This window comes from Rhincodon typus, chromosome 7 (assembly GCF_021869965.1).
Source record: "Rhincodon typus isolate 14 chromosome 7, sRhiTyp1.1, whole genome shotgun sequence".
Classification (NCBI taxonomy): Eukaryota; Metazoa; Chordata; class Chondrichthyes; order Orectolobiformes; family Rhincodontidae; genus Rhincodon; species Rhincodon typus.
In genome coordinates, this window is record NC_063338.1 from 43,298,213 (window position 1) to 43,309,034 (window position 10,822).

General features: G+C 41.7%; 1 protein-coding gene across 1 annotated transcript; it reads left to right on the forward strand.

Annotated features, from left to right (window-relative positions):
- Nucleotides 1-4,728: 4,728 nt before the first annotated feature.
- On the forward strand, nucleotides 4,729-8,824 carry LOC125483522. The gene is made up of 3 exons (XM_048599207.1): nucleotides 4,729-4,816; nucleotides 7,217-7,671; nucleotides 8,220-8,824. The coding sequence occupies exons 1-3, from the start codon at nucleotides 4,729-4,731 to the stop codon at nucleotides 8,484-8,486; spliced, it is 810 nt and encodes a 269-aa protein (XP_048455164.1). The 3' UTR covers nucleotides 8,487-8,824.
- The last annotated feature ends 1,998 nt before the right edge of the window (nucleotides 8,825-10,822 follow it).

A 10,822-nucleotide genomic window follows, 5' to 3' on the forward strand; every position in this document is an offset into this window, starting at 1 on the left:
GTCTTTGGTGTCTGTGCCCCATAGTTTTCCTTCTGGAACAAGAGCGAGGCGGATAGATGAAAGTGGGTGGCACAGCTGTTACAGTTGATGCAGGTGAGGAGATGTCCCGAGCGAGTGAGTGGGCAGTGCAGAGGGCATCCAGTCAGGGGCTGGTGAGGGTGGGATTGACTGAGGGAAGATGTTGTAGAGAATAGCAAGAGTGGAAGAGCACGAACCTCAGAGGGAGGTGGGTACCATAATAGAGTTAGAGAGTGAGTGTGAGGTATTGGAGAGAAGTTAGTAGCACTTACGCTGGTGGAATGGCAAAGGCAATGGATCTTCTTCTTGCAGTGCTGGGCATTCTTTCAGGTGACTGAAACTGCACTGACCAGGGTGGCAACCTCAGACCAGGCTGGCATGGCTGGTATTGTGGCCTCCACTACTGATTCTGGGAGAAGAGAAAATCCCATCTCTTGCACCGTGTCATGAAACAGGACCTCCAGGTCTCTGCTACAAAGTACAATAACAATTTGCCCATGTCTCCTTGTTTGGGGCAAATGTGAGGAACCATGCAGGCCAGCTCCAGATTGACAGTGCTTGTCTGGGTACACAATGGGCTTTAAAAGATGGCACAGGTGTAATGGATACCAAAGTATTCCAGGATATCCACTAAGTAGTGAATTGTTTCCAGAATGGTACGTGGTAAGATGGAGCCAGAATTGGACATGACAGAGACCATGGGGTAGTGTAGGTAGTTAATGAGGCAGTTGGTAACTTGTTAGGCCTTGTGGCATAAATCCCTCTAAAAATCCTCAACCCAACTTGGATTTAGCCAAAAGAAAGATAAGATTGAGCCTTATATGTCAGACCCTTGTATATTTGTGATTACCATGTATTTAGTAATAACGTTCAATGAATAGTGTTACTTTGTCTTTTCCATGACCAACCTGTAAAGAACACAAACACACAAATCGATTGTGTAGTTTGATGCTGCACTATAAAAAAGATGTGATACAAATGGGATCCCTGCCTAAAGTTGAGACAGTGGTGAAAGTCAGGAAACAGACCAGAGATTGCCTGGAGAATAATTCAAGAATTTTTTTTTCAAGAATTTTTCAGTACAGCTTTAAGGCCAGGTAGGAGCCAGAAAAGCCACAGCTGAACTGCTGTGAAGGGAATACCTCTAAAGAGAAATTGTTCCAGAGAAACCACCAGAACATTTTTATTACCAGTAGTAAGGAAACAAAGTCTTTTAAAAAGCAGCAAGAGCAGTAAAAGCTCACTAGCAGCTAAAGGGAGAAATCCAAATTGATTACATGAAAGAGACCAATTACTGAGCAACCAACACATTGTAATGTCTAATAGGAAGGACAAAGTGCTTTGTTTCCACCTGTAAAACCAGACTGAGGAACATTGTTAAAGTTTCCAAACTTGAGTTAACAAATTTCTGAACTAGTTACTTGATGACAAAGTTAACAACCAGTAAGTTAAGATAATTCTTCTGGTACAGGCTTAAAAAAACTCAGTTGAAGAAAGGCAAAAACAACAATCAAAATTGCTTAATCAGAGTCCAGCAGTGAAATTAGAGATACCTTTATTATTTTGACAGCTTGATTGGCAAATTCAAAGATTTATTGGGTAAATAACAGGGTTTATCAAGTTAATTAATTAAAATACAAAACTGAATGCAGAAAAAGAGCACAAATCTGATTATATGGTGTTAAATTCTGCACAAAAATATCTCAGACACAGAAAATATTGGTGCCAATGATGTCAAGGTAGCCATCTTTGATATAGTCAAAATATCATTGTTTCTATCCACCGATCCTTTGGAAATCCATCAGCCATCTTAGAAAAGGAATATCTTTATTCATCTCTATGAAGACAACATATTCATAAAGGAAACAGTGTTTAACACAATAGAAAACTTTAGCAGCTTTCTGTTTTAGTACTACAATAACAATATTTACAAACCAAAAATTCAACAACTTTAATCAACTAAGATTATGACAAGACAACAAAATAAATGTAGCACAGGGAGATCAAAATCCTAACAATATTTTTTTCCTAATCAAGAATCAACCATTGCAACAAAATTCATCTATACCAATCTTGCCAATAGAAAAATTAACTTTCCAGATTCATTTACACATTAGCAAATTTGCAGTTGTGGAAAATACAATTACTGGCTTCAGCATTGGACACCAAATCTAACACAGAAAATATTACCACACTTTTCTATTTCGTGGGAACTACATCTGTTACATGGACAACATATTAATGAGAAGCAAATTATGTTTGACAACTCCATAACAGCTTTTGATCAACATTTTACTTTAAGAACAAACAGGACTTCATGCTTCAATAGCAGATATCACTTTCTGGGAAAATCTGTAGATAGTACACACAGGTTAATGAAGCTATCTGAACCATGCAAATATGGAAACTTACAACAAAAACTCATTTGTTGCAGAATAGTCATTGAACTTCTCCAATTGAAAGAGGATCTAACTCTAGAATAAGCAGTCCAAATAGCAGTGGATATAGAATCTACAAACTGTTCTAGAAGCAATAAACAGCAAAAGTTCAAACAAATTTAGAACTTTCTCCAGAATGTGCTGACAACTGAAAGCACATTAAACTGTTTGACCAAAGCAGATAGACCTCTCTAACAATATACCACATGTGATATCAGCATGACATATTAAGCAATGTAATACTCCAGCATGTTGTCACAGATATGGTACCAAAACCCGACATCAGCAAACAATAAAAACAGGTTAGCCTTCTGCCAACAATGTACTCACATTAGCAAAAGAGGTCAATTTTCAAAACACATGCTACAGTCTGAAGAACATACAAGACACTAAATCAAAATCATTTTCAACCCAACACATACATTCATGCCTTGGAGTAGTACCTTGAAGAACATACCTTCAGAAGTTCAAACATTCTGGGTAATTCCCACTGAAATCTGAGTGTTGTGACTTCTGTAGGCTTCCAACAAGCAACTTGGGTATCTCCAATGACCTAGGGATATGAGGGGTCAATAATTTTCTGCAGGGCCATACTGACTGTAGCATGATCTCTAGGAATGGCTCAAAGAACCAGGGAGACTGCCTTCCTTCATTGCAATGCCCCAATCCAGTTGCCATCAATCATTTGACAGCTGTAAACTCCTTCCATTCTGCATCCCTCCCCACCATCCCACCCCCACGGTCTCTTTAAATATTGAAACTTTTAGAATCAAATACAGGTCATACTGCTTGCTCAGATTGGTTGAGAAACCCAAAAGCAAAACTCTTAAGATTCACTTCAAAAGCCTCAGAAAACCTGCTGCATAAACCTTTGTGATCCAACCTATTACTAGCCTTCCCTGCTGTGACTAAATCCAAAAGTAACAATTCAGCTTCTGCCCTGTGACTTCCAATTGCCTGCAGAATGTTTAGGGTGACTACTGCATTCAGAGAGGTGTGTTACACCTGTAAGGATACATCAATCTTCCAAACAAATCCTGTGGAAAGAAGAGAGAGAAGTTCAAAGCCCTACCAATCACAGCCAGGACCTGAAGGTGATTGTTTTATTTTCAATTGATTATATCTACTTGGGCAATGTCTGGAGACAGAAAGGACATAAATTCACATCAGACTCTAACTAATATGATTTCTAATGAGACCTCTCATGGTTGTAATGGGTATATTTCCAAAGTGGACCAGGAGTTCCAGCTGACATGACTTCTTAAAGTAGGAATGCTGGCAGAAGGAAAATGCTAGAATTGAACATCCGGGTAAAATCCAGGTAAAGTTTGGTTCCACCCTGTTTTGCAGTATCTTGAACATTGATTCCTAACATTTGTAGCTTGATTTAAATTGTAACTTTGAGCACTTAGTCTATCTGAACTCAACCAAAAAATAGATCTTCCTAGAGGGAGAGGTGAAGCAACTATCTTTCTTTTTTCTTGTTCACCATTATTACTTTCATTGTCACTCCGAGTGTTTGACAAGGTATTTGCCAAAACTTGCTTTCATGGCCATATCTCATTCCTCAGTAACTCCCTCTGGCTCAGACACACCCCCCATGTGGATTCTAACTGAAGTTTAATTCTTTGTGTTTTGAATCCACCCAGGATCACAGATATCTCCACGATGTACACCACTCCTCCAATGACAATGTATCTTTCCTTACCTACGGGGCCCAAACCTTTTTACAGTTTTCCAGCTCTGGTCTCAATATTGCCTTGTACAGTTTTAGTAAGACCTCCCTACATTTACACAAAATTCCCTTTGAAATAAAGCACAACATTCCATTTGCCTTCCATACTACCAGCTGAACATATATGCTAATTTTGCGTGAATTTTGCACAAGGACTCCAAAATCCCTCTGTAACTTTCTGCAGAATTTATCAATTTAAAAACACTCAGTTCTCCTATTCTTCCTGCCAAAGTGCAAATCCTCATGTCTTCTCATATTATATTCCATCAGTTAATTTTTTGCCTACTTGCTCAACTAGTTTATATCCCTCTAGGGTGGGGATGGGGGTCAGTTAGCTTAGTTGGTTGGATGGATGGCTGGTTTGTGATACAAAGCAACACCAACAACATGGATTCAATTCCCACACCAGGTGAGGTTACCTTGAAGGAATCTCTTTCTCAACCTCTCCCCTCAACTGAGTGTGGTTTCCATCAGGTTAAGCCACTACCAGTTATGTCTCTCTCTCTCTAATGACTGGCACTACAGTCTGAATGCATGATGCCTGATGAGCTTGATGACTTGAGTAAAGTGCAATCAGAGAGCGAGGCAAAATCGTGGAATGGCCTGTATGTTTTTGCGAATCCAGGCATGTATCCAGTCTCAGGAGGCCCACTTCCACCATGGAAAATAGTGCAGGGTGACCTGCCAGGAGGCAGCAACTGAAGCAACAATTGGTGTTACTCAGAAATCCCGGACATCTGGCCGACCTAGATCCCAAAGTAGGAGATTCACCATAAAGCCTGGATCCCTCGGAAGTTAGAAGTCAAAGAAAGTGTGAGACGCTCTTTTTGAGCAAATGCTGGATATCACCCCAGCCCTTACATTTTGCCCAGATTAGTGATGTAAAAAAGGGAATGCTGCCACTGATGTGGACTTGGACATTCTAGCCATCATAGTACAATTGACCCTGCTAACTCAGGCAACTGGTTGGCAAACAGTCACTGTGTGCTATGTGTATTTGTTGTGAGGGTAACTATCAACAGCAAAATGTATCATGGAGCTTCCAGTAGCATGTGACAATGGTGAGGGAGACTACTAGGCAAAGGAGCTCAAGCAATTGTGCTGGGAACTCCTGCAGCTGGTGGTAGTAGTGAGGGAGGGAAGCCAGGGCAATCGAATGCACCGTGGAAGGAGAAGACAAACAAAGGATTTCTCAACCCAAGGCCTCAATTTAGGTAAATTTCATGATTTCCTTGATTAACCTTAATTTTCCTTCATGTTTGTTATGATCTTATGTCGTGGAATAAAGAATCCCTGCTTCAAGATCCTTGCATCTTCCATGTGTTCAAATCTCATGTTACATTTTGTTAGTCATTTCTACAATCCAGTATAATGAGTAGTTCCAGAGACAAGGTTTGTAAACAAATTTGAGCCTGGTGAAATTAGAATGTTGTCTTTTCAAGAAAGGTAAATTATCAGCTTCACACAAGATAGTAACAAATTTCACCACAGCCAACTTGACCTGTTTGATTAAGTCCAAATCAAACATTTCAATTGAGACCCATCAAAACTTCAAACATTAAGACAAGCCAGCTTTCTTACAGCTGATCTTTAACTTCCGTAACACGTGCAAATACAGTGGAGGCAGTGTGGGGGTGTGGCACGAATATCATATTCCACTCCACGATTGAACAGCTTACATATAATTTTAGAACCTCAGGGGCATAATCTTCTCCTCCCTGTTGTGTGTGCAAGGGCGAGAAAGTTGGGAGAACACAGTAAGACTGAAAACAATCAGAATCTTGATACTGATAAAAAGATTTCCATTTTCCCCTTGAGCTGTAAATGCTGATTTTTGAACATTGCATTTGAATTTCATTAATAGTCAAACTTGTCATGTATCTGTGTTACTTTTCCTCTCCCTCCCCAAGAGCCTGGAAATGAAAATTGCTGACATGCAAGTCAGAGTGGGTCTCTGGCAGCTGTAGTTCACTGATGCTTATCTAGGCCTTCATCCAACCGTGTCTTCAGCACAATGTTTCTGCGAGCTCCACATGCACCACTTCCCTCAACCATCCTAGTCTGTTGTGCACATATAACACAGACCTCCTTGGGAAGACCTCCATGCCACCCTTTATTTGGGCATGACATGAGGCTTCACTGTGAAAGCTCAAGCATTCCTTCAAAAAAAACTGTTTTATCTTTCCGACAATCTTCACAGATTATCTGCTGACAGATTTCACATACAGTTGCCATGTAGTTCTTGTGACCTCAGTTCAAATGTGACAGAGTAGAAGGAGATAGTAATTACAAGGTGTCACCAAGAATTCCCTCCCTAATGGCATTGTGGGTCAATTTTCAGCATGTGGACTGCAGCGGTTCAAGGCGGCGGCTCACACCCATCTTCTGAAGGGCAACTACGGACAGGCAGTAAATGCTGGCCCAAACAGCGATGCCCACACCCCACAGGTAAATCAAATAAAAATGGTAGCGCTGCACAGCCTCCAGAGGCAGAAATGGGAAAGACAGATTCACCAAGGAGGTGGATGAAAATGATGAGACCTGTGCCGGCCTCATTGTCATTCTCCTCAAAATGTGGTTTGGTCCTTGTTTTAGTTGTCATCAGAAATTTCTGGATGCACACTTACGATGTAAACCTGTCACGCTGCAATGATACCAGCCGGGCAGTAGTAGCGCTGAATAGAGGGGTTCTGAGGAAGGGACGTTATCACTGATTTCTCTGCACAGATGCTGCCAGACCGGCTGAGCTTTTCCAGCAACTTCTGTTTTTGTTTCTGATCCGCGGTTCTCTGGGTTTTTATTTAGTTCTAATGGAAGAAGTAGTGAGAGTACTATTGGGAGGGCGAGTTTTGGAAAGTTGTCACCACAATACACGTTGGTGCTCCGGAATTTATATTAGAAAACACTTGCGGGGGGGGGGCATGCAAAAGTGAAGCTTGCTCGCGTTCCATCGACGTGCAGTAGCTCCTCACGAGAGCAGCTGCCGGCAAAGGCGTCGGATAAAGGTGGTGCTCGGGAATCTGAGTTTGGAAAGCTGCAGGCTGTATTGTTGCGAGTTTGTTTTTGTGCTTGGCGATCCGGCTGCTGGGAGCAGACTTGTCCTCGTGGCCGGCATTCCTGTGGTGGAGACACACTCGCGCCCCCACAGCACGGGCTGCTTTCCCCCGCCCCAGGCACAGCGAGAAAGTAGAAAGCGGCGCCGAGAAAAAGCTGCCAGCACCACACCTCCCCCACCCCACCCCACCCCTCCGGGGTCGAACTCGGCTGCACTTCAGGATTTCTCTTTTTTTGTTGTTGTTGTTGTTGCCCAGTTTTGAAGTTGTGTGCCCGAGCCAGCCAGCTGCAAACATTACATCACTGACAAGAGACCCGGATCCACTCCCAACTTTTGGGCAATGGCTCTGCTCAAGTTTTAGCCAGGAATGCCCGAGCCCCTCTCCCGCCGGCCGCAGAGGACAGACGGCTGAACTCAAGCTGACGGTGAGTCCGGGAGCGGCCGTGAACCGGGGGAGCTCTGCCCGCTGACACTCAGCTGGAAGTAGCCGAGAAGTTTCCGCCTCTTGTCAGATCCGTTCTAGGTGTGGCTTCTTACTGAGCGGCTGCGGAAGTCTCCCGTTACAGATGTCAGCGCGGCTCGCCGAACATCAACAGTTTATTTTCTCTCCAGTTGCGGGAGGTAGGAGGATTTTTTTTTTGAGAGTCTAGTTATATCGGGGGAGAAAGGGGGTGATATACATACATACATACATACACATACACACACAATAGACTGGGGCAATAGCTGTTTCCTGAGGCTTTAATTCTACATATGCTGATTGCATCATTTAATAACAGGCGGTAGTTACAGCGATGCAGTTGTCAAACTCAACAAATGTCTATTAGCTCAATTGTTTCTGAAGGGGAAATTCTACTCCTTTTTAGACGTTTGTTACTTTCGTATGTTGCCCGTTCTACTCTGTACATTGGGGAGTAAACATTTATTTCAATTTGGACGTTCCCAAATTGTAATTTTTGACTTTCAAATGCAGGCGTGGGCGCTGGACTGCTGGAGAACTTTGATGCGTCTCAACCACTTCAGTGCGACGTTTGAATCCGTCCTCTCTTCCTTCATGCACTACCCGCCCTCTCGCCCTTGCCAGCAGTACCGCTATCTTTCAGATGTCGCCCAGATTTCCCCCACCCCCAATATAACCATTAAACAAACGTACGTTAAACCCGCTGTCTTTGCGCTCAAGTTCAATGGTAATCTTTGCCAGGACACTGCCTATTCATTCTACAGAAGCACACTTCATTAAATGTATATGTGTGAACTGCATAAAACTTTGCACAGAATGAAACAACAAACGATGGTCAAAGTTGGAACGTTTCTTACACTCTGTAGAACACGGCTCAAAAAGACAAGCTTACTTGGAATGAATTCCATGTTTTGTTTCCTTAAATGTATGATAGATTAACCTTTAATACTCTCTAAATATAATTCAGTAAATTTGTAGTCTTCCTTACCTTGTGGTATTGAGGTACTAACATTAGAGTTTCAAGGTTAAATGAATGTCCTGACTACACCTATTTATTTGTAACAATAAACTTGCATGGCAAAAAACCTTTTGGATACAAAATTGGCTTGAATGTAGAAGACAAGGTTGTTTTTTGGACTGAAGGCCTGTGACCAGCAGTGTGCTGCAAAAATCTGGGTCTACTGCTTTTCATCTATATAAATGATTTGGGTGTGAATATAGGAGATATGGTTAGTAAGGTCACAGATGACACCAAAATTAGTGGTGTAGCGGAGAGTGAAGAAGGTCATCTTGGAGTACAATGGGACCTTGATCAGATAGACCAATGGGCTGAGGAATGGCAGATGGAGTTTCGTTTAGATCATGTGAGATGTTGCATTTCGGTAAGGCAAACCTGGGCAAGATTTATACAGTTAATGGGAGAGATGTAGGGCTGCAGGTGCTTAAGTTCTTTGAAAGTGGAGTCACAGGTAGACAGGGTGGTAAAGAAGGCATTTGGCACACTTGTCTTCATTGGTCAGAACACTGAATATAGCTTTTGGGATGTCATGTTGCAGCTGTACAGAACATTGGTGAGGCCACAATTAGAATACTGCCTTCATTTATGGTCTCCCAGCTATGAGAAAGATGTTAAACTTGAAAGGTGTCAGAAAAGATTTACAAGGATGTTGCTGGGATTGGAGAGTTTGAGTGAGAGGCTGAATAGGGCTGGGGCATTTTTCCCTGGAGTGTTGGAGGCTGAGAGGTGACCTTTTAGAGAGATTTTAAAAATCTAAGGGGCATGGATAGGTTCAATAGCCAAGGTCTTTTTCCCAGGGTAGGGGAGTCCAGTACTAGAGGACATAAGTTTAAGGTGAGAGGGGAAAGAGTTAAAAGGGACTGGAAGGGCAACATTTTCACGCAGAGGGTGGTGCTTATCTTGGATGAGCTGCCGAAGGAACTAGTGAAGGCTGGTGCAATTAGAACTTTTAAAGGCAGCTGAGTGGGTACGTATATAGAAAGGGTTTAGAGGGATATGGGCCAAATACTGGTGAATGAGACTAGATCAGTTTAGAATATATGGTAGGTATGGATGAGTTAGATTGAAGGATCTGTTTCCATGCTTTATAACTCTGACTCTATAAGTAAAATATTTTGCTGTCTTTACACACACAGTTCTCCTCTCCTTCTCCAGTGTCAAATCATTTTAGCTTTGATTTTTGCTTTATGTTGCTGTAATTTTTTTAAAGAGACTATACAAATAATAGTATCAGCTGGCTCTTGACTTTCAAGAAGGGAACCATATAAAAATCAGCCTGTAACTGATTCTGTTTTCCCAAATAAGCATTGAAGAAACATTTCCTTTTATTTTATTTGCATTAGATGATGCTTCATTGTTCATTGCATTACTTGTTTGTGTCCAGTCAAAGTAGTTTTTATAAAGTCTGATTTAATACTCGCACTTGAGGTATGGCAGCTGTTGGATGCACAATAAACCTCTTTTTCTGTTATGCAATAAGGTATCTTGGAGTGGTCTGTACTGTAACAATATGAGTTCAGTGTTATAAATTAGTTATCTTTATTGACTTTGTCAGACTGGATTCTAAAACTGATTGATATAAGAGACAGTTTTATGCACAGTCTGTACTACCTTGCGATGGATTAAAACAACACAAACTCAAGTTTTCTTAGGCATATGCTCTGCTGCATTGGAACCCAGATTTCAGGTCATTGAATCATACAGCATGGAAACAGACCCTTTGGTCCAACTCATCCATGCTGACCACATTCCCAAACTAAACTAGTCGCTCTTGCCTGCTTTTGGCCCATATTCCTCTAAACCTTTCCTATTAGTTTACATGTCCAAATGTCTTTTAAATGGTGTAACTGTACCTGCATTTACCACTTCCTCTGGCAGTTTATTCCACATATGACCCACCCTCTGTGTGGAAAAAGTAGAAGAGAAGCAAAGTTGCCCCTCAGGTCCCTTATTAAATCTTTCTCCTCTCACCTTTAAAAATATGTCTCCTAGTTTCGAATTCCTCCACCCTGTGGAAGAGTCCTTTGCTATTCCCCTTATCTATGCCCCTTATAATTTTACAAACATCTATAAGGTCACAACAAAATTAATGATAGCA